The sequence below is a fragment of the Danio rerio genome, chromosome 6 (genome assembly GCF_052040795.2).
Source record: "Danio rerio strain M-AB ecotype USA chromosome 6, GRCz13ab, whole genome shotgun sequence".
NCBI lineage: Eukaryota > Metazoa > Chordata > Actinopteri > Cypriniformes > Danionidae > Danio > Danio rerio.
Genome location: NC_141026.1, coordinates 47,388,122 through 47,412,806, shown reverse-complemented (window position 1 = coordinate 47,412,806; position 24,685 = coordinate 47,388,122). Strand labels below are relative to the sequence as shown.

The window sequence follows — 24,685 nt, the reverse complement described above, 5'->3', positions numbered from 1 at the left end:
GTTTATTGCTGTTTTTATTTAACATCTTATTTTACTGTAATTTGTAATGCATTGTGGGCTGTAAATAACGGTAATATGCATTTCTTTTATTGTTGAGAATGTATATGAGACTCTTGATTTGCATCTGCTTTATAAAGTGTTTATTGGTTTTTTATTTGATATACATTTTTTACTGTAACTTATAACGCTTTGTGGGCTGTAAATAACGATAAGCATTTTTATTGAGTGTTAAGAATGTATGCAAGATTCTAAGGACTCTTGATTTACATCAGCTTTTTGACATGTTTATTGCTGTTTTATTTGATATATATGTTTAACTGTAATTTTCAATGCATTTTGGGCTGTAAATAACGGTAATATGTAGTCTTTTTATTAAGTGTTGAGAATGCATATAAGACTCAACTGACTTTTGATTTGCATCTGTTTTTTGAAAAGTTTATTGATGTTTTTATTAACTATATTTTACTGTAATTTTCAATGCATTGTGGGCTGTAAATAACAGCGATGTGCAGTCCTTTTTATTGAGTGTTCAAAATGCATATAAGACTCTTGATTTACACCTACTTTTTGAAGCGTGTACTGCTTAACCTACAAATTACAAATGCACTGCATTTATTTTCTACAGAAAAAGGCTGAAAAACAAATCACATACAATTACAACATGATAATGGCATCTATGCTGCTTATATTTTATACTTTAAAATAAAGAAGTATACCATAATTCAAATTACTTTTACACCATGCAATTTCACAGTAACAATACTGTTACATTAATAGATTGCATTAGATTACAGTAAATTACAGTAAACTGGCACATCTAGGTGGAACACCAAATTTAACAGCCAGTAGTGATTAATATATGCAAAAATGCATTATTAATATACTGTTTATAATAGAAAAAAAATATTTTACGTATTTATTTTTTTTTTTTTTCATTTTATGGTTCTTTTGAAAGTACAATAAAATTATATCAATCAATTTATTCATTATTTGAATATCCTGATTGCATAGTCATCAACTGTAAATTATTATTATTTTCCATCCAACTGTAAATAAATGTGCATTTTCTTATATGTTTTTGGTTTTATAGTTTTATTTAACAAGAATAACCTTGCATATAATAAATTTAAGCATTTAAGTTTAAAGCTATCTATTCATTATGATGAAAAGGAATGCTAGCAGGCAACTAACCCCTAGATATTTTACATATCTGCATGATTTTACCATTAATAATAATAATAATAATAATAATAATAATAATAATAATAACAATAATAATAATAATAATAATAATAATAATAATAATAATAATAATAATAATAATAATAAACAAAATAATCACAAATGACTAATTGTTTTGAGAAATGCATTAACTGTTGTGCAAATGTAAATAGTGTTGTGAAAAATGCACCAAAGTGACTAAGAAAAACTGTAATAATAATAATAATAATAATAATAATAATAATAATACCATTTTCCAGGACTGAGCTATCAAGGCATTGTCTAATTCTCATTCCAATTATCCCAGTGAAAGAGTCTTAGATGATAAGATGCGGCAAACAGTGAAGGATCGTGTGCTGGAAGAAAACGGAAATGAAAACAGGGAGCTGTTTAGAGCAGGGGTGCCTTGTTGCACTTAAGACCATAGATTTGACTGGAAACGTGGTGGAATGACAGAAAGGCGGTGCGGTGGCGTGAAATTGCACCTCTGGCGCATGTGTGCATGGCTCTTTGAGGGGCTGCTAATCAGCTGTATACAGACACAGAAGAGCTGCACAGCTGGACTGGGGGATAAAGAGACGTGTCGCTTTAAACCAGCCACCACATGACTTTATTACCTTTCAACAGAAGGCCAAGGCTTAAGAAAATAACCTTTCCAAATGACCACAAGGGCACAAGTGCCATTAAGGAGGAGGAGGGGAAGCTAAATGCCACGAGGCTGGCGCATGAATACAAGAACGGGAGCTCCAGAGTGGACCATTGTGTGCCAGTCATTTGAAAGCGTGATTTGCTCACAATATGAGATGATTAAGATACAATCAGAACCGACATGTACCGTACATACTAAGTGAGTGCTGCGGAGTGAGGTTTTCTTTGAGGGCACGAGCACTGAATGGCAGCGAGTTTTGAATGTTGGATTTGTTTAGCATTATCCTGCAGTGCTTGTAGGGTTGCGCAGAATACTGGTATGATTATCACTGATTATATTTTTCAAATGGTACAATAATTTAGCTTATTTTCATTTATAAAAGACTGCTGTTTGAGTATGTTACACAAAGTGATGTGAAAATAACAAACTGGACAGTAGAGGAACAAACATCAGTACGCATGGCTTGGTTGTGCTTATAAGATGCAAAGCAGTGTGTGCTTATGCTTCATTTCCTGTTATTTTTTCATATATCTTACTTTAATTTTACACTGCTACTCGGCTAACATGAAAACGACTGTCATATTTCCTAGTTCATCTGAAAGGCCCGCCCTCAAGAGGCTCTGATTGGTCAGCTAACATAATGTGATGCGATTCGCAGATGGGCTCCTTGTCACCAGGAAGTGTCACGCACCTTCAAGCATGAGCTGCGTCCCAAATGGCAAACTATACACTACGAACTCATGCACTAGGTACTTATGCACTTACAACCTCAACAGCATAGTATATGTATGTAGTGTTACCCCAAATGGAACACTAATGGCCATTTTACTAAGCAGAAATTTAACCCGTTTCCCTGATGACATATGCCAAAATAGTGAAATAGTGACATCCTTGTTTACATCCTCGCTACAACATACCATTAAAGCTAGAAATTGTGCATGTAATAGATAAATTTTAACAGATAAAAATACCTACAGGTTGTCGCTCACAATCCACAGCTTCCTCTATTATGGTTGGATCTGCTTCTGCTTGGATCAGCTTTTAGCAGTGAACTGGGAGAGATTCTAGAAACTATCCTTTGTCAAATGCTAGATATATATTTTTTATAATACTCTGGAACATACTTGAAACTAAACTGTAAGCACTTCTCTCTTTGTGTCGTGTCCTTTGGATGCCCAAATACAGAAACAGAAGAAGCTCAGTGGAAATAGCAGCATTTGGACAGCATTTTAGCTTTCTCTGCTATAACATTACAGCACCTGTGGCCACGACCTATTGCTGTGCATGGTTTATGTGCATGGTGAATAAGCATAACCGGAACCCCCTGTGATCTCATTAACCTGGATGTATTTTTTGTAGTCCCCAAACCTTATTCACCATAGGCTTTGCTAAGTTAACTCTAAAAAAGACATTCAGAGATGTCATGTTCGCACATCTACATTACATATGAATAAAGTTTACAATATGATATTGTAGTGGACCACCCCTTGATTTGAATGAATTACAGTTTTTAATAATCACGAAAACAGTCTGCACAAACATTCACTTTTTTTAAACCAGGCTCATTCTGATTATGTACCTCTATATACATTTCTGGAGAGCGCCAAATACGTCTCAGGAGCTACAATTTTTGCAGTTTTTTTGACTGACTGACCAACCAACCTATACCACCACTCTCTCCCTTCCCTAAACCCAACCAATAGTATTTTAAAAAGCACTAGTTGACCCGTCCACCCCTTTCCCTAAACCCAACCGTAGTGTTTCCAAAAGCATTCCAGAAAAAGAAAAGCCCTCGAACTAATTCATAAGTTTAACCTAGTTCTCACCCTGTTATTTACTTATCTATTTTATTTTTTAACTTTTTTTTGTATTACCTACTTTCTAGAACTGTTCTTCACCAGACTCAAACACCGTCTTATGTCCGCCGACTTATGTGTCGAGCTACCGGACAAACTGATTACAGCGAAAAAGCCGTCCATACAAAGGTAAGCGATCAGCTAATGAGCGAGAAAAGGAAAGGCATCATACTGCCCCATAGCATTAATTTTAAAGATGAAATGCAGCCATATGTAGTTCTGGCTACATAATTCGGGATCTCCAGAAATGTATATAGGGCTACATTTTCAGAATGAGCTTATGTTGTATTCAACCATGTGTTATGTTGGACACTTGACGCACTTAACGGAGCGTTCGGGCACTAATGTTAGATTATTTATTTTGGATTGTGAAAGCAAAATTCCCCTACAAGAGTGATCATACCGCCTACCGATGGTGAATGTGGTTATACTCATGGCAGGTATTATTTGGTAGTTTGATCATTTATTTCACCAATTTGCCAATCGTCAAATATCATGAGGGAAACAGTTTGAATTTTCTCTTACTAAAAAAATGTTAGTGTCCCATTTGGGATGACACTACATTCATATAACATGCTGTTGAGTTTGTAAGCATAAGTACAAAGTGCAAAAGTGCAAGTGTATAGTGTGCCATTTAGGACCCAGTTATACTTTTTTTGTAGTTTGCCCTTGCATTCCCTTTGACATACTTTACTCAAATCTCAATGATAACCACCATTAAATTTTAATAATAATTTCTGCCACCAACTGTGCCAATCATTTTCTGACAATATGAGACAACGACGATGCAATCTGTCCCATACATACAAAATGAGCACTACAGATTGAGCTTTTCTCTCACATTACATGTAAATTCCTGACCTTGGATTACCTTAGCTTTGTTTCACAGCACTTGAACTGCTCAAAAACACGCAGTGAAAACAGGTCAACGGGTTTTGCAAAACATCCCCTCCTTGCTTTGTATGAAAGGTGCTATTCATTCAAAGTAAAGTGGGAAAGCAGCGATAACTTCAAAGAGTAGCGCTGGATGAATGCAAACGAATGCGTTCAAGAAAATAACTCTCAGATTCATAAAAATGCATATTCCAGTAAAATGGAATGTGAAAAAAGCCTATATTCAGCAGCTGGAAACACTGTCAAAACATTTCAGAAAAGATGACAAGAACACCAGTTTTAATTATTTCACAGGTTGGTTTGCTCACAATATGAGATGACTAAAACACAATCTGAAACAACACAACCTATACATACTAAATAAGCACTACAGAAGGAGCTTTTCTTTCACATTACTAGTGAATTCCTGACCTTGGATTTGTTTAGCATTTCTTCAAAGTGATAAAACCGATCAAACTCATGCTCTGAAAACCTGTATGGCAAACATTGCTGCTCTTCCTTTGTATGACAGGAGATATAACGACAGACAGACAAAATAGTAAGTAAGTAGGTAGGTAGGTAGGTAGGTAGGTAGGTAGGTAGGTTGGTAGGTAGGTAGATAGATAGACAGACAGACAGACAGACAGACAGACAGACAGACAGACAGACAGATATACAGATAGATAGATAGATATAAAATAACACTGCCGAATAAATACACTTGAGAACAAAAAAAAATAGATTTACATGACCAAAAAACAGTCCGTTAGATATACAAAAGATGTATTAAAAACGATGTTTTAACTACAATGGAGAGATGAGATCCAGCGGTACATCCGAGAAGGCCTGGCCAAAGTAAAGCTGCTTTCGGCGGAAGAGGTGATGACGAAGGTCCCGCTAACAGGCTGGGAGTCAGAGTCAGCATAAGCTGAGGCACATCGTCAAAGACGTGCTATCTCTGTGAATAAACTGACGGTTTGAATTTAAAACAAAAACATTCTCACCTGAAAAGCTCTTAAAACTTTATTTTGTAACACAGCAAAGGAGTATTTTTAAAACCGTGCGAGTTTTCTCCTCCACCATTAGCTTTTTCAGGTTGGGCTGCAATGCCTGAGCTTGGATACCTTCAAAAGTTTGCACAAGTCACCTCTTGATGCATTCTTGGTCATAGGGGCAGAGCAAGTACACATGCGGGAATTTTATCTGTACTTGGCAAGATGTCAACTATTAATTACAACAGTGCTTTAGCGAAGGTTGATGACATTTCACGAGGACACAAGAATGCAAGTACAGACAAGAATGCATTCTGAGAAACAGCCATCGGGCCCTATCATACACCTGGCACAATGCGGCGCACTGAGGCGCAAGGCGAGACGCAATTGTTGTTTGCTAGTTTCAGCTTGCTGCGAGAGTCATTTTGACGTTTTGCACCACGCTGTTTAAATAGCAAATGCATTTGCGCTCATATGTGTGCCCATAGGCGTTCTGGTCTAAAAAATGAGGCGTGCTAAGGAGCATTGCTGGCACGTTGCTATTTTGAGTAACTAAAATAGTTATAGTTATAGACTGTTCAATAGACCGGATCAAAGCAGGTCTATAGTCCAGCGCAGAGCATGATATTTGTGCACCTTGCTTACACATTGCTTAATACATACAGGATGTACAGCAATATGCAAATATCTTTATAAATAAAAAATAATTTAAGTATTAAAATATTACAAAAAATATTATTTTCTAGCCTAAAAAATATAAAAACCACCACCTCCAAGCCTTCTTCATCTCGGTGGGCTTTTTCAGTTTATTCATAATAATTTGCTTTAATGTTATTATTATTATTAGCTGTATTATTTATTATATGCATATTTATATTTGTTTTATTAAAAACAAGCTTAGATTTGCAGCAATAGTTTGCAGAAATAGTTTTGAAACAAGCTTAACAAACAAAATGAATTATGTATAGGCTAATAGATGTCTGTGTGTACAACATATTTCTTATCCATGAGAGTGAAAGTGAAAGTAAAGAATGAGGAGGCTCATTCTCGCGCTGTAGATGCTCTGTTTAACTGTTTTCTTGCTAGTGAAGGGTTCAGTTTTTCCACTTACAAAGTCCGCCATGTAAATAGCAAATCCGCGTGACACAATTGACTCTTAAAGGGAATGGGAGATGAGACTCTGATTGGTTTATTCTCAAAACACACCTATAACTCAATAAGAGAATAAGCTCAACCCTGTTAGACCATGCGCTGAGGCGCAGAGCGGGGTTTTTTCCTCTTTAAAATAGCAAAAGTGGATTCTGGCACGTCCTTAATGCATTTGCGCCATGCACTTTAGACTTTGCGCATGGATCGTCAAAATAAAGTCCACCGTCTTTAGAATGTTGTCACCTGAAATGTTTTCACTTGAAATATTAAGTGCTTGTATACACAGCCTTGTTGAATTACAGAGCCTAAACATGCAAAGCATGAAAATACAATGGTTTTAAAGTACAAGCACTCTTATTGCAATGATTTTTTTTTCGTTTTGTGCAATTCAACATTCTTTTTTTTTTCAAAAACATTTGTCAATTATTAACTTCCATGTACAACACATTACAAGTGAGCATTGCACGATAAGGTTTTCTTTCACATAACTAATAGTGAATTCCTGACCTTGATTTGCTTCACAACGCTTGCACTGATCAAAAACACAATGCGGAAACAGGTCAATAGGTTTTCCAAAAGATTGTCAGTCCTGCTTTGTATGAAAAGTGCTATTCATCAAAGTAAAGTGGAAAAGCAGTGATAACTTCAAAGAATAGCAGACACCTGCAGGGAAATAACATTCAAATGAATTAAGAACAACAATGAAAATACCTCCGAAGTGGGCCGGCGGACCACACAGCAGCACAACAGACTGTCCTTCCCTCACTGACACTGGACTTCTGGCCCTGATGCTGAAATTCTGCAGGTCTGCAGAAAAACAAAATAATAGGATCGCCATTACTTTTCATTAAAGGCGGTGTCATTGCTCTGACATGCAACAGACGACTCACAGAGCAGGGACCTTTAGAAATGCCACTCTATAGCACAGAAAGGGACAGGCAGAAATGACATCCCACACTGGGCTAAAGCTGAGCTGTTTATTCAAATATCAGTCCTCCTGCCTCATAAATGCAGGCCTCTGTGGAACGTCATGTGGTTTGGGCAATCAAATGACAATGGGAAAGCACATATATTGAAAATAAGTGAGGTTTATGGTTAAAGTGAGAAAAAATAATTCTGAAAGAGGTGAGATTTGAGGTAATTTTAGATATACAAAAAGTCAACAACACTGGATTTCTCTAGAGGTGGCTGTCGCTGTAACTTGGTTATGACATGTTTTCTGTTCTATGTTTTATTTGAATCAATTAGACAGAGGCAAAATGAACATTAAAATAAATAGTTAAAAAATTATATATAGAGAGAGTTATATATACAGTTGAAGTCAGAATTATTAGCCTCCCTTTCATTTTTTTTCTTTTTTCTTTTTTAAATATTTCCAAAATGATGTTTAACAGAGCAAGGAAATTTTTACAGTATATGTGATAATATTTTTTCTTCAGGAGAAAGTCTTATTTGTTTTAATTTGGGTAAAATAAAAGCAGCTTTTTAAAACAATTTCAAGGTCAAAATTATTAGCCCATTTAAGCTATTTTTTTTTTCCGATAGTCTACAAAACAAACCATCGTTGTACAATGACTTGCCTAATTACCCTAATCTCGCTAGTTACCCTAATAGGGTATATGCCAAGCTGGTGTTTTCTCTTTACTAATAAACTTCCGGTGACCTGTTATTGTGAACTTTTTTCCGTATTATCCGGTTCCTTTTACATCATCGATGTTGTAATGTCATTAAAATACATTCAGTTAAATAAACTTTGGCATTCATTTACTTGCTCAAGCGTAAAACGAGACAAAAAGCCGTTTACTCGCACACACCCCTTCAGAATTGGCAGGCTAGCGCAGAAGCTCCATTTAATATACTGGGGTAAAATAAATGCTTATATTATAAAGACATGGCGGGGGAAAATGTAATTTAATGCAGTACTCCTTGTACAATCTGATAACCACTTTATATCGATATTACTCAGCTAGTGCAGATCGCTGTTTTTTAAAGAAAACTGACCTTAAATGTACCGGTTTTTGCATTGGCATACAGTTCGCCGGAACCGCTTAACCCAGGTTACTGGCAATTTAAAAGTCCAATTAGCATGCTTCGGCATATACCCTATTAACCTAGGTAAGCCTTTCAATGTCACTTTAGGCTGTATAGAAGTGTCTTGAAAAATATCTAGTCAAATATTATTTACTGTCATCATGGCAAAGATAAAATAAATCAGTTATTAGAAATGAGTTATTAAAATATTATGTTAGAAGTCTTCTCTCCGTAAAACAGAAATTTGGAGAGAAAAATTAAACAGGGGGCTAAAAAGAATTAAACAGGGGGCTAATAATTCTGACAAATTAAATAAGGTTTATGGTAGGACTGCACAGTTCTGGCTAAAATAAAAATCATGTTTTTTTTTTTTGTTTTTTTGCTTGAAATCAAGATTAAAATTTTCTCATGATTCTGTAAATGTAAAATAAAGGTTAATATGAACAGGCTATCATTGTTATTCTCAAACAATTGGTAAAACAACAATAATACTATTAGGCCTATGTGTATGTCCACCGTAGGTTAAAATGCTAAATTGTGTATAGCCATGGAACGGTGGACTTAAACAGACTTTAAATTGTTAATTCACAGTAACATGATTGCATCAGAATATAACATTTCATAATTCTTGTTGAATTATTATGTTTGAGACATATGCTTGTCATTTGTCATTGACAACATTATTAGACCATTTTTACACTGTCAGACATTTGTCATTATCAGATTTCTTCTTGCATTATATTCAGCATTATATACAGTGCTTTGGGTCATTGTTCTGCTGGAAGATGAACCGTCACCCCATTCTGAGGTCAAGAGCATTCTGAAGCAGGTTTTCATTCAGGATTTCTCTGTACATTGCTGCATTCATCTTTCCCTCAATCCTGACTAGTCTTCCAGTTCCTGCTGCTGAAAAAACATCTCCACAGCAGGATTCTGCCACCACCATGCTTCACTGTAGGGATGGTATTAGGCTGGTGATGAGCGAAGCTTGGTTTTCTCCAAACGTAACGCCTGGCATTCACTCCGAAGAGTTTAATTTTAGCCTCATCAGACCAGAGAATTTTGTTTCTTATGGTCTAAGCGTCCTTCAGATGCCTTTTTGCAAATTAAAGTTTTTTTTTTCCACTTTTTAAGTTATGTTTTGTGTTCTATATAATATTTTAATCAATTAGTCAGACTAAGACAAAATAAACATTAAAATTAATGCCTAAAAACAGTATTGAATAAAATAGATTAAAAATATCTATTAAAAATAGATAGGTGAGGTTTATGGTTAAAGTAAGAAAGACATATTGAAGGAGAAAACCACACAAACACTCAGTATCACTTTATTTCTGTTGACGTGGTTATCATTGTAATTAGTCAGACTTAAGACAAAAATGAACATTAAAAAAGCTTAAATATTCTCAAATTTTTTAAAATGTGTTCTTGTGCCTGAAGCAGTACAAATATACTAAACATTCTATGAAAATTGGTTTGATCCTCCATAATTTAAAAAAAAAAATTTTAACCAAAGGGCAGGGTTCAGAAAACTTCCAAGGAGGCCTTAAGAATATTAATATTATTATTAAGAGTAATGTTTAAAATTAAGATTAAAAATATTATTTAAAAATAAGACCAAACAAACATTTAAATGTTCGAAACACTATTAAAATGTGTGTTTTTTACTCTATGCACTTGGGAAACGTGTATTTAATCTAAAGAAACAAAAATAAATTTCATGTCGAAATTTCATGTCGAAAAGTCATGTACATTAATAAAAAACTCAAATATACAAACAAAATGTAAAAAAATTGGTTTGATTTTCTAAACATTTTTAAAACAAGAAAAAAAAAAAAAACAAGAGGCTAGGTTCAGAAAACTTCCAAGGAGGCCTTAAGAAGAATATTATTTTTAAAAAAGACCAAACCAGTCTGCACCATAATCCCACTTGAGGCTTTCTCCACAGCTATAAAGAACAAGCCTTTCCTATTTTATCGGACCTGGAATTCTTTCTTTGATTATCTAGAGACTTCTAAGTCTCTAAGACTAAAAGTTTTTCTGTTAGACTCAGTCTGGACAAAATAAATGCAATCTGCCTTTTTGTAAAATTATTTTGTATTTTATTATTATTATTATTATTATTATTATTATTATTATTATTATTATTATTATTATTATTATTATTATTTATTTATTTATTTATTTATTTATTTATTATTTTACTATTATGTTTGTTTAATGTTTATTTATAAATTACATTTTTATTTATTTTATTTTTTACTATAATATTTTATTTGGGGGTCTGGATTCAAATTACATGAATGATGGTTATTATCTTATTACTCAATGTAAATTTCTGACATGTTTTTGCACTAAAAATTTTCAATTATTTAATTTTTTTTTTAATTATATATATATATAAAGCCAAACAAACATTTAAATAAGGGGAAACTGTTACACATTGTGTTTTTACTCTACCCACTTGGAAAATTATAATGAATATAATTTGATGAAACAAAATAATTTCAGTACTTGCAAAAGTTATGCACATTAATACATTACTCAAACATGTAAGTGCACATCTATCATAAATATGATGTTACAACAAATAAACTTAAACATTTTAATAAAATAAACTTTTAAAAAACAAATTTACACAGAATAAAATAATGTTATTGAAATCATAAAGAAACCTACAAACGAGCTAGAAAATAAGCTAGGACAACTAAGATGTTTATTTCCCTGGCATGCTTAGAAAACCAGAATACATAATGTAGGCTCTTTTAAAGATGTGACTTCAGGACCAGCAAATTATTAACAACTTATAAATCTTTTTTTTGTAATGAACATGCATTTTACTGGTTATGCCAAGCTTTAAAACATTTTATTAGGCAGAAACTGTGAAAAAAGCTACTGTTGTTTATTTATTTGAAAAAGAAAATCATTTTCCTTTTAATGCATCAAGAGGAAAAAAAGACAAGCATATAAAACTAAATAAAAACACACAATGAAAACCTTCCTCATTATAAGTCAAGAATAAAAAAGTATTCCTCGAGACTTCAGAATTGACAGCTATGTGAGAAGGTAAATCATTGGGAAAATGATTTTTCGCACTCTGTAAATGCCAATTTTGCCAGTGAAGCGCCACCAATTAGTCCTACAACAATTTCCTGCATCACTCAAGACCTAAAAAACACATCTACTTGTGAGATTTCAAATGAACAGCGTGTTTTTTCTTTTTAAATAAATATACACAGTATGAACTAGTCTGACTATCTGTGTTATGATTATCTATTTAAGCCCTTTTTTCAATTTTCTATGACAGGCTGCATTTTAGTTAGCATCATTGACATCTCCTGATGGATTCTTGCAGATAGGAAAATGTAGCTGTCAGTTTAAAAGCCTGCCGTCTGCAGTGAAGAAACCATATCTTACACACTAATGGACCAAATGACAACATGAAATGTGCAAAATAACATAGTGGCCGTTTTACATATAATGCTATTAAGCTCACATATATGGACAGCGCAGTCAAAGCATTAGTAATCAAGGGTGGAAGAACCCTTTAAAACATTCATATGTAAAAAAAAAATAATAATAATAATAATAATAAAAAAAAAAAATATATATATATATATATATATATATATATATATATATATATATATATATATATATATATATATATATGTTTAATTTAAACTTACATGCAAACTCGACTTTGGCTTCTCGGCTCAAGATGGTTCCAAATGCATTAGTGGCGATACACTGGTAAACACCGCTGTGTTTAGTTGCCTGAGGGTTATTGATCAAAAGGTTTCCCTCAACCAGACTGTAGTTGAAGTCCATGTCGATGTCAAGGTCTTTCCCGCTGAATTTCCACCTAAATATGAAATCAGGTGGAGAGCATTGAATATTAATGATGATGATGGTGATGATGATGATGAGATGAAAACTGAGTCTTACAGAGATGGTAATATTTTCAGCAGAATTCAGATGAACTGTTTAAATCCAGCTTCTTCAGAGAAAATATGTGACTGCAAAAGATGTAATGTTGTTTAGAAAATATAAAACCAATAAAAATAAAAATAAGTTAAATAGCATAACAATCTAAAGTTAATTTAATTGAATAAAATAACTAAAATACAAAATAATAAAATATAAAAATACAAAAAATAAAAATCTTACAAAATGCACCAATTTATATAAACAGAGTATAACTAAAGTATGGGTTCTCAAACATTTCAGCATGTAACCGCTAAAATAACAATTCCAGCGAAACCCACTATCCTTGGAGTTGGTTACAAACATATCAACAAACATATAAACGTTGCACACAACGGTGCACACACAACAATAGAACAATAGAGCTTATTGACAGCACAAAAAAGTGAAACAGTGCAAAAACCATATAATTTTTAATAGTGATTATACATTTCATCACCTTGAAATTATAAGGTTCTATCTGTGTTCTGAATGATTTTGAGATATTGAGCTTCAAAGTTTTTGCATTCCATAGCAAACAGTATGTGTGTAACATTTTTATTTTTTTAATAAAAAGTCTTAAAATGTAAACAACTTATATAAAAAAATCCCATAATGTAAATAAGTTTACTTAATAAGAATATGTCAATAACTCAATTTTGACAGAAATGTCAGATAGAACCATATAATTCTAAGGTGACGATTTGTTTGATATAAGCCTCACTTAATGATATCAGTGGGCACAATGTGTACAGCACAAGACTATTCTTACTTTAATTTTGGAGAAAATATGGTAATTCTAATATTTTGATATTACAAATATTATTTAATAAGAAATTAGAAATTACAAAGTGACCCCCCACCCCACTTTGTGAACCACTGAACTAGAGCAGTATATAAACAATGTTAAAATACCCACTGCCCGAAGCTTGAAGCTGTATATAAATATAATACAAACATATTTACAATCTAAAAATACAAAATTAAGTAATACTTTACAATAAGGTTGCATTAGTTTAGCATGTAATTTAATTAATTTACAAACAAGATCAGACAATGAGCAATACATTTATTGCCAACCCAGGCTAATTCTGAAATGTACCGAATTATACATTTCTGGAGAGCGCCAAATATGTCCCTGGAGCTATGTTTTTTTTTTTTTTTTTTTTTTTGCAGTTTTTGTTTTTGCGAATCCACCAGAGGTCGTTGTGTATGATTTTCTTAGTTCTCAAATTTCTCTTGCGAATGGAGTTGGCGACTGCTATTCTTGCATAAATCCACCAGAGGCCGCTGTCGACTGACTGACTAAAGCCTGGCTTATACTTCTGCATTGAGTGATCGGCATAACACACGGTGCATGGCTTGAGCGTTGCTGTGCATTTACACACACACACACTTCTGAAACGCTAGTTGGCAATGAGGCATTTTTATTCCTCCGTGTCTAGCTACTTTGCTGGTGTATTGTTTTTTTCTGAACGCTACCTTAATTTATAAGTAGCTTAAACTTGCTCATTCAGAGGCGGGAAATGGCGGATGTGCCACAAATTTAATCGTAAGGTAAACACAAAACAACAGTCTTAATCTAGAGCTCTTTCATGGGACTCCACACTTGTAAGCACTCGCTCCATCAGGCTCACGTGGCTCTTGGTTCCACCCACACTCGTCAGCAATACCAAGCTGAGCAATCATAGAAATTGCGCTGTGCGTCGTTGCTATGTGTAGTTTAATTTTTTTTTAATGGTGAGCTGACGGCCACGGCAAGGGCAGACTAACTAATTGATCGGCTAAACAACTCTTCTTCTTCCCTAAATCCAATCAATAGTGTTTTTAAAAGCATTTTTAAATTGACCCGATTGACCTGACCACCCACTTCTGTAAATTCAACCGACAGTTTTAAAAAACAATCCAGAAAAAGATATGCCCTTGCCTGATTTTTACCACCTTTTCAGATTTTACCACATTCTCACCCTGTTATTTAATTGTTTATTTTTTTTTTTTGGCTTCTTTTTTTTTTCTTACCTGCTTTTTGGAACCTTTCTTCACTGGACTTGAACCCCATTGTCGTGTTCAACTCCTCTCTGCGTCTCAAGTCCGCCAACATACATGGCAAGCTACTAGACAAACTGCCAACAGCTAGAAAGCCGTCTATACAGAGGTAAGCAGTCAGATGGTAAGCGCGACAAGGAATGACATCATACCGCCCTGTAGCTTTCATTTTAAAGATGAAATGTAGCCATACGCACTTCCGGCTACGTAATTTGCGATCTCCAGAAATGTATATAGGGCTGCATTTATTTATATTTGTTAACAATAATTCATAAAAATAAAGTTGCTTATTGTTAGTACATGTTAAAGCGCAGTGCATCAACTAATGTAAGGCATTAGCAAATGTTAAACCTAGATTAATAAATGCTGTACAATTGTTCATTATTAAGCGTAAAGATAATAAGGTGAAAGAAAAGGGGGGGAAATCCTTTCAATAGGATCTCAAACTTTAAAGTGGAATGGTCATACCTGTAATGTGGCTCTGGGCTTCCCTTAGCTTTGCAGTTAATGAATATCTTGTTGTCCTCAGCAGTTAAAGGGAAAACACTGTCGCTGGGCTCTTGAGTGAACACTGGTCCATGACGAACAATCCGCTCTAGGTGGAAAAAAAAACAATAACAAGACGAGTTTCCAACAGCTCATAATCCACAATCTGGAACACAAATCTGCGTCGTAAAACAGGTGTGAACACATCAGCTCTTACATTATCTCTAACGTGCGCTATTCATTTATTTCCAGCAACTTCCCACACCGAGCTCATTAAATCTGCGTGGAAAACACGTGCCAGAGGAACAGCTTTCATTTCCCCTCTTGTAGCAAAAAGCGTATCAACATGACGTCCTCCTTTTGGCAGGCCTGTAACACGCATGGCAGTGTGGCTCGCTCTGTTGTTTCGCTTGACTGCTGCCAAGACACCAATCCACCTCCCTAATTACCCCATGTTGTGGTAATTACTCTGGTGAAATGTATCATTTCTTAAATGAATAAACAAGCTCTCAAAATTGGGGCGCAGGGAAAGCAATTGTGCTTTCAGAGATGCTGGTCAATTGATAATACCTACAAAATAAAAAATCTACTGCGGGGGATAGAGCTTTGTAGTACTATGCGGGAGGCAGACACACACAGACATTTTAAATCTAGATCTACTTGAATAGAATACATGTAATACACAATGTTAAAATAAATTCAAAACCAATACTATAGTGTTTAGCTTAGGCCTGCGAGATATTGCAAATAAAAAATAGCAGGAAATCATGTTTCATATCATTCGATATTGTTAATTATGGAATATTTTTAACAATACATTTAGGAATATTAGGATTGTTTTTATATGACCACTTTATTTTAATTTACCAGCATTACTAATGGAAATAATAAAATTAATAATAATGAATGAAATATTGAATAATACAGTAAACTTCAAACTCTGAAAACAAAATAAATTCTTATAATCAAATCAGAGCTTTCAAGTAAAGGAACTAATCATTATTATTCAAATACATATCAATAAATTACCCCTATGCTTAAAACTCTTTCAGATAGGCTGCTAATGGCTGAGATGCACAAGAAAAGAAACCAAAAAGCCACTCTGGCGACATCCTTAGATTCTTTTTTATTTACAATCTTCTCACTGCTACTAGCCACCGCACTCATTTTCACATGTGTTGTTATTCTGACATGAAGTGACAAACGCAAGCGCGTGATTTCGGTTTCCTTGACCATTTACTATAGGCTTTGTGCTCCCCTGGCGTCTCTCTCTGACCATCAAGCGTTTTCTCAGAGGATGACAAACTGACAAATCATTGCTGCAGCTCTGATGCAAGTTTATAAAGAAAAGTAAAACACACTGTAGTGTTTGGATGCGTTTTCTCATTTAATATTCTATTCACGAAAGCAAAAAAAAAAAAGAAAAAATGGTCGCAGCTTCCAGCTCATACAGACTTTTTTAAAGAATTTATTTGCTAGTGTACTAGGGTTGGGTGATATTGACCAATTTGGCATTGTGCGATATTTAATGCAAAACATCACAATAGACAATGGCATCATGGTTGTATGCAGCGGTCAATTAATTATTCATGACTAATTCACTAATTCATAACAAATTATTTGTAGCCTATCATTTTAACTACCTGACCTGCATGGTCTTTGTTTTACTCACAATTTAACTAGAAAACCAATCAAAAGCATCAGAACAGCACCATGTTAATAAATGGCCATAGGTGAAGGCATCGTGCATATCAAAAACAGGCAAAGCAACAGATTAATATTAGTCAACATATTTAGTTGTTACCCCATTTATTATCTTTAACATTTTCATAAGTAACTGTATTTATTTACACATTTTTCTCAACTGTAACAAATTACTGTTACATTTATTTTGTAAATAAATTGCATAACACCATTACATGTAACTACTTACTCTCAACATTGATTGTTGTTTATTTTTTAGCCATTACACTTAGCACAACCAATTCTCATATATAATGCTGATTTTCAATTAAAAATGGGAAATCTGATAAAATTGCAATAAGTTTAACCTCTTGATAAACAAGTCAATGAATAATGTGACAATGTTCATATATTCACAGTGGAAAAGCTTCTTTAAGAAGAAAGTCTGGTAACACTATAACTATCCGTTATAACTAGTTAATAGTCCATTAATAAACTGTTAATGAATAAGTTATTAATTACTTGTTAACTGTACTATTACTAATAGTACTAATAATTACTAATAGATCATGAACAAGCTGTTAGTCAATTACTTACTAAAAACTTGTTAAGTATCAGTTAATCATTTATATATTTTAATGGGATGTTATTCTATTGCAACTATTCATTTCATTTATTAACATATTCATTCATTTATTAAATGTTAGTAAATAAGGAATAGTTGCAACTAGAATAATGTCCAAATAACATATATAAACTATTAACTAACACTTAACTAATATATTAACTCACACTTTACCAATCAGTTGTTCATACACTGAAAAAAAAAATGTCTGCAGAACTTTTGCAAACCATTTATTTGTGTTGAATTTAAACAAACAAATTAAATTTAATAATGTTTAACTTAATTTGTTGGTTTAAATTCAGCCTAAATAAATAGTTTACAACCACTTAATGTATAAAAAAAAAAAAAAAGAAAAAAAAAGAGTAAATTCAAGGAATCACCTTTGAATAATTTTTTGGTCACACTTTACAATGAGGTTGATTAGTTAATGTTAATTAATGCATTTACTAAGATGATCAAACAATGAACAATACATTTACTACTGTATTTGTTCATGTTTGTCAACGTTAGTTAATGAAAACAGTAGTTCAATATTAGTTCATGTTAACTCATGGTGCATAACTAATCTTAACAAGCATGGAGTTAAATATTAATAATGCATTAGTAAATGTTCAATTATGATTAATAAATGCTGTACAAGTGTTGTTCATGATTAGTTCATGTTAACACATTAACTAATGAACCTTATTTTAAAGTGGTACCAATTTTTTTCAGTGTCGTTTGTTAACCATCTACTAATACCAGTAAAACTTTGTAAAACAGCAAATGGATGAAAGCAAGCAACATAAAATTGATGTGATATTTAAAATATATATTTTTTGTACCCTAACCTTGTTCCACTCATAGGCTTTTCTATGTGCTGTATTTTACCAAAGAAACGCCACCGATGGAATGTTGAACATTGTGTTTAATGTATAGAAACACACATACTGAGCCATCATATGGCAGAACAGCAGTATATAACAGAATACAAACCCATGAGGTGTGGGCACATTTTGTGCTAAACATGAAAACAAAATAAATAAAAATCTATTTTATTAAACAAGTTCTACAAAAGTACAAATTTATTAGGTATAATTATAAATCATTAAAATACAGTTAGCTAACAGCTTGTAAGTTATATATTATATATCTGTAAGGCACAGTTATAAATAATTAACAAACTATTAACTTTTATTTAACAAGTTGTTTATAACTCATTCACAAACAGTTTAATAATGGACTATTAACATGTTATAACGGATAATTATTCTAAAGTCTTACAGAAAGTCTTTCAGAGATTTTTACATTTTTAAGAGGCTTTTTGTCTTATCTTTCAAGTGTCTTACTAATTTTACAGCTTTGTAATTAACTAGGTACATTTTTATTCTTTCAAGGAGAAAATACCTTGAAAAAAAAATAAACAAAAAAAATTTTCACAAAATACACAATTATGTGTTTTATTTTATTTTATTTTTATTATTATTATTTTTTTTACACCAGCTATAATGCCTTATCCTGTTTTTGGGCATATCTGTATTATTTGTTTAAGTCGCAGTATGCCATTTTGTATTCATAAAACATAACATTACAGCTACTGAAATAAATGTGGCTTGGCTTTATACTGTACATACTTTTCCATCCCCAGTAAAACTCACCTGTAATTCTTTCCTGTTCTCTTTGGGTGAATGGAATTCTTTTTTACAGGTCTCTAACCTTGACGAGGATGAAAATAAAAGTACCCTCCCGCATCATCAAGCTAATGGAAGTGTCCGGCCATGTTTGCCTGGGGTGAAGCCCCCGTCTCTTCTCTCTGTGGGAGATGTTACCTTTTTCACTTTCCCTTTTGTACGTCCTTTGAACGACAGGAATTAATGAAGCATTTAGAGCGAGAGGGGTAACACACTTACAGTATTCCACATTTAGCTGTCATTTACGGTTGGGACATGTCCTCGTCACTTTTTTTTTTGTGTGTGGATAATGATGTTCTCTTGGAAATGAATCATTTTCATCAGTGATGAACATAGCTCAGAGTAAATATCTACAGTTCTGGTTCATTCTGAGCGGTTAATTGGAGTAATGGCAGATAATGATGATCTGCTGCTGGAATTAATTTATTTTTAAATGTACTGCAAATATAAAACATAAACGATAAATGTTCAGCAGAACAGTCGGTCACAAATAAATTGAAAGTGACAGTAAAATAAATGCTTTTCTTTCGAAACACAGCATATATTAATTATAACATCAAGACATTTTTTTTTTGAGCACCAAAAGAGCAGTATGTTATAGATTTCTTTAGAATCATCATGTGACACTGATGACTAGTGATGGGAAAGAATCTATTCTGAATTCATTTTTTCAATACAGTTTAACCACAATATGCACATTCATGTTATGGAATGTGCATATTGTATAATTATATCGGAAAATCAGGCTAATAAAATGATTGCTTAAATGGTTTGTACACTATAACTAATAACATTCTGGATCTTATTAATAATTCATTTGCACTCAGTGACTAAAATTAGAGGCAGGGATCTTTTCAAATGAGTACAGTTAACATAGTTCAATAGATTCCTATGCACTGTTTTAATAATAACCACATCCTAATAGGGCTGTTCACATTATCTGAATGTTTAATATTATTACTCCTCCTTTCAATAAGACCTACACTCATTTACTACACTTTATTAGGTACACCTTGCTAGTACCAGGTTGGAACCCCTTTTGCCTTCAGAACTGCCTTAATACTTTGTGGCAGAGATTCAACATGGTACTGGAAATATTCCACGGAGATTTTGGTCTATATTGACATGAAAGCATCATGCAGTTGGTCATGGTCCGCAACAGTACTCATATAGGCTGTGGCGTTTACATGATGCTCAATTGGTCCTAATAGGCCTAAAGTGTGCCAAGAAAATATCCCCCACACCATAACACCACCACCAGCAGCATAAGCTGTTGATACAAGGCAGGTTGGATCCATGCTTGTTATGTTGTTGATGCCAAATTCTGACCCTGGCATCCAAATGTCGCAACATAAATCGTCATCAGATCAGGCAATGTTTTTTCAATCTTCTATTGTCCAATTTTGGTGAGTCTATGTGAATTGTAGCCTTAGTTTCCTGTTCTTAGCTGACATGAGTGGCACTGGTGTGGTCTTCTGCTGCCCATCCTCCTCAAGGTTTATTGTGTTGTGCATTCAGAGATTTGAGTTAGGCCGTACTCACACTATGTACAGTTGCCTCGAACCGGGCCAATGCACGCTTGTCCCCCCTCCCGTCTTCCCCGACGGCCCGCAATCACATTACAATCGGGCACTTATAAACAATCATAAAGTCCTCGTGCTGCAGGAATTAGTAGGTTTGCTGAAGGTTCGCAGCTGTCGTGCAGTGAGGGGTTTGCGTATTTAATAAACTTCAGCAGTTTGGTTCATTGAACAGTAAGAATGATTAATAAATCCACATAAATAGTCCCTTAAAGTCACGTCTCTCAGTTTCGGGCTTTGACACTCATACACAAGCGTACCGCGCCAAAGCCCAAGTGAACCACGCTCAGGCACACCCCTTCCAAACATGCAAGGGCCGTCCAAGTGAACCGTGCCTGAGCCCGATTCAGTGCACTCACACTTCTCAAACGATCCGGGAACCGGGTCGGGCATGGTACGGATAGCATAGAGTAGGTCCTTAGTGTTGCCTTTCTATCAGCTAGAAACAGCCTGGCCATTCTCCTCTGACCTCTGGCATCAACAGGGCATTTGTGCCCACAGAACTGCCGCTCACTGGATATTTTCACTTTTTCGGACCATTCTCTGTAAACCCTAGAGATGATTTGTGGGAATACCCCAGTAGATCAGCAGATTCTGAAATACTCAGACAAGTCTGACACCAACAACCATGCCACGTTCAAAGTCACTTAAATCATCTTTCTTCCCAATTCAGATGCTCTGTTTCAACTGCAGCAGATCGTCTTGACCATGTCTACAAGCCTAAATGCATTGAGTTGCTGCCATGTGATTGGCTAATTAAATATCTGCGTTAACGAGGTGTACCTAATAAAGTGGCCGGTGAGTGTATTCTCTAAACGATAAAAATTTGAATGTGTAGGCTCTATGAAGCATGTTTATTTTGTGACGTTTACAATATAATCAAAAAATTATATATAAAGTGTCAAAGAGTGTAAATGCCCCGCCCTCTTCTGGAAAGCAACAGCTTATTTGCATTTAGAGGGACACATAAAAATATTTTGGCTGTAATAAATGATTTGTGGTGTATTTTGAGCTGAAACTTCACAGACACATTCTGAGGACATTTATTTATTTATTTGACATCTTACGAAAAGGAGCATAACATGCCACCTTAAAATAAAAGTCCGTCTTCAAAGCTACGGCAGTTTGTTAGATATGTGGCTTTGGTCTCTGTGCTGAATAGCTGCTGCCCTTCAATCTGAGGTCTGCCTGGCCTCTGCACTTTCTTCTCTCCAGCTAAGCTTTCTGAATATCAAGCTGTGCAATCAAAAGAGCACCTGTGGCTTGAATGCAAATGCCCATTTGAGTTGGCATAGTTACTGTAGCACAACAACGGCAATAACTGGAGCACTGGCACTAAGTGTGGAACATTGGTTGGTTTAAATAGGGCACCTGCCTCTTCCTTACAGCGGTGCAGTATGTGCTGAGAGTTGCACTAACCATTGGAGAAATAATAAGCACTTTTATGTGTTAATTTTACAATACTTTAGAAACAATTTGAAGCTGGCAGGGTTTGATTATAGGCATGGCAGAGATTTATCACACATCCAAAGTCAGCTAAGTGCTGAAAATAATGGCATTAACTCTTTCAATGTTCTATAAAGCTTGCAGATTGCAGGTTTTTCTGAAGGTGTATTGTAAAAGAAAACAACATGACATAGTTAAATATAGCATAACAAAAAGAACAGACCTAATTATAAAAGTACATATCGTTTATTTCTGACGTTAAATGCTGTATGTGAATGTGAACAAACATAATGCATAAAGAAACTGCCTACATTAAAAGGTAAATACATACATACTTTTGTCTGTATGAAACATTTGTCTGTGTTTCTAGACAGAATATCTAAACATCCTGAAACTAGATCACTTTATGTGAGAGGTAATACTGCATACAATATGCATCTGTAGTAGAAGTGTATTTATTTTTTTTTACTGCACTGGCATTGTTTTCAAATTAAGCGTAAATAACATACACTAAAAAGCACAGATTATTAAGATGCAATCTTTGAAAGTCAAAAAAAGTGCTAACATTTGTGTGGTTTCATTTGGTAAAACTAATTTCAAACTTTAGGAAACCCTTGAGTACTTTTTTGTGATTTTAACAGATTTGTGTGCTGAGCATCAGCTAAGACAACGTTAGCAAGTGTCAGCTTTATTTGTGGGGCAAACTAATTACATCTTCCAGGTTAAAAAATAAATAAATAAAATTCGGGAGGGATCAAAATTGGTGATTTGCCTGTCCATTGATGACGTGTCTGTTTTGCATTAATATTCATAGCTGAGTTTTCTTATCCCATCTTATCCCTTGTTTAATTATTCATGAGAGCATGTGCTTTCCGAAGGCAAGCTGTGAGACCACGCGGCCGCACATGGCATGCAGTAGTTAGCCATTTATGAAGGGTTGTATTTGTTTGCTTCTATGATCCATGGTGTTTGTTGCATGGTTTTCCCCACGATGCTGTCAGGGCCACCGATACAGCAAAGCTGTTGGTTTGCAGCAAGCATTTTTGTCGGAAGAGCTGTTAGAGAATTGGAGAATGGCGGACTTTGCCTTTTATCAGTTGAGTTTGTTACCATTCAGATACATCTATACTATATTCACCCTGCAATGTTCACACATGTTTAAAACCCTCCGGATTACAGGCAGCGCTAATGATTGAAATAGATAGGGCAGACCTCCTGCACTGCTACTCACTGTGTTTGCATTCAGACCCGGGGATTGAGGAGGAGAGAAGTCCTCCTCATTTATAGTGTTTATATAAACGCGATTATCTTTATAATGATATAACATAGTGGTTATGTTTATATGAAATTACGAGTAAAATACAGTTGAAGTCAGAATTATTAGCGCCCCTGTTTATTTTTTTTAGCTTATTTTTGTTTAACAAAGAGAAGATTTCTTCAACACATTTCTAAACATAATAGTTTTAATAACTCTAATCTTATCTTAAATCTAATAACTGATTTATTTTATTGCTGCCATGATGACAGTAAATAATATTTGACTTGATTTTTTCAAGACACTTCTATACAGCTTAAAGTGACATTTAAAGACTTAACTAGGTTAATAAGGTTAACTAGACAGATTAGGGTAATTAGGCAAGTCATTGTATAATGATGGTTTATTCTGTAGACTATCGAAAAAATATATAGCTTAAAGGGGCTAATAATTTTGTCCCTAAAAAGTTTTTTTTTCATATTAAAAAGTGCTTTTACTTCTAGCTGAAATAAAACAATTGAGACTTTCTCCAGACATACTGTATTATCAGACATGCTGTGAAAATTTCCTTGCTCTGTTAAACATAATTTGGGAAATATTTAAAAAAGAAAAAAAAATTATAAGGGGGCTAATAATTTTGACGGCAACTGTATGTAGCAGGACATTAAATTACTTACTGTTTATTTATTTGCATTTTAAATCTGCAAATTATAAAATCATGGTTCTCCTCACGGTTTGCGTCTCATTTTGTGAGCTAACTGACCTCTTTTCCCTCTGCTCTGCCGGCCACACCCTCTCCTCCCTCTGCTCGCAGTGCTCCACCCCATCATGGTGCATTTTTTTAAAAGAACCTAAAAGAGGGGGGTTTCATGAACCTTTAACTACATCAAGAACTAGTTCACATGTATTTATATTGGTCTAATCTTAGTTATTCTAATGTCTGCCTTTTAAGACAGATCTTGGTGTAAACTGACAGAAAGGCCAATATTGTTGCAATTTAGTGCCATCTTGTCATTTTGCAAATGCATGCCATTGGTCAGAACAGACCACTCCATCCAAACATCCACAGTCCATTCTCAATAATCCTGTGTCCATTTATTGCATTGTTGCCAAAAGTGTACAGTAACCATGAGAATGCAGCTTGGTCATCAGCTACA

The 24,685-nt window shown here is 34.3% G+C and overlaps 1 protein-coding gene and 1 long non-coding RNA gene across 17 annotated transcripts in view; one reads left to right on the top strand and one right to left on the bottom strand.

Moving 5' to 3' along the window:
- Positions 1 to 24,685, bottom strand: part of cntn6 (contactin 6) — a 195,345-nt gene that overhangs the window by 67,140 nt on the left and 103,520 nt on the right. For 9 of the 16 annotated variants that reach the window (XR_015494062.1, XR_015494063.1, XR_015494067.1 and 6 more), the window contains 3 exons: positions 15,252 to 15,378; positions 12,461 to 12,636; positions 7,452 to 7,547 (listed from right to left, as the gene is read on the bottom strand). Coding sequence is in view for 5 of the 16 variants with exons in the window: in XM_087257905.1 (XP_087114031.1) it covers positions 7,452 to 7,547; positions 12,461 to 12,636; positions 15,252 to 15,378 (399 nt within the window). In the remaining 11 variants the exon portion in view is untranslated. Of the gene's footprint in view, positions 1 to 7,451; positions 7,548 to 12,460; positions 12,637 to 12,719; positions 12,791 to 15,251; positions 15,379 to 24,685 lie in introns of all 16 variants that reach the window. The other 7 variants (XR_015494065.1, XR_015494064.1, XR_015494069.1 and 4 more) reach the window with 1 other exon arrangement.
- Positions 1,921 to 24,121, top strand: LOC147843620 (uncharacterized). Its single transcript, XR_015494149.1, has 4 exons — positions 1,921 to 2,186; positions 2,529 to 2,619; positions 3,756 to 3,855; positions 19,264 to 24,121. It is a non-coding gene; the product is annotated as an uncharacterized LOC147843620 (long non-coding RNA).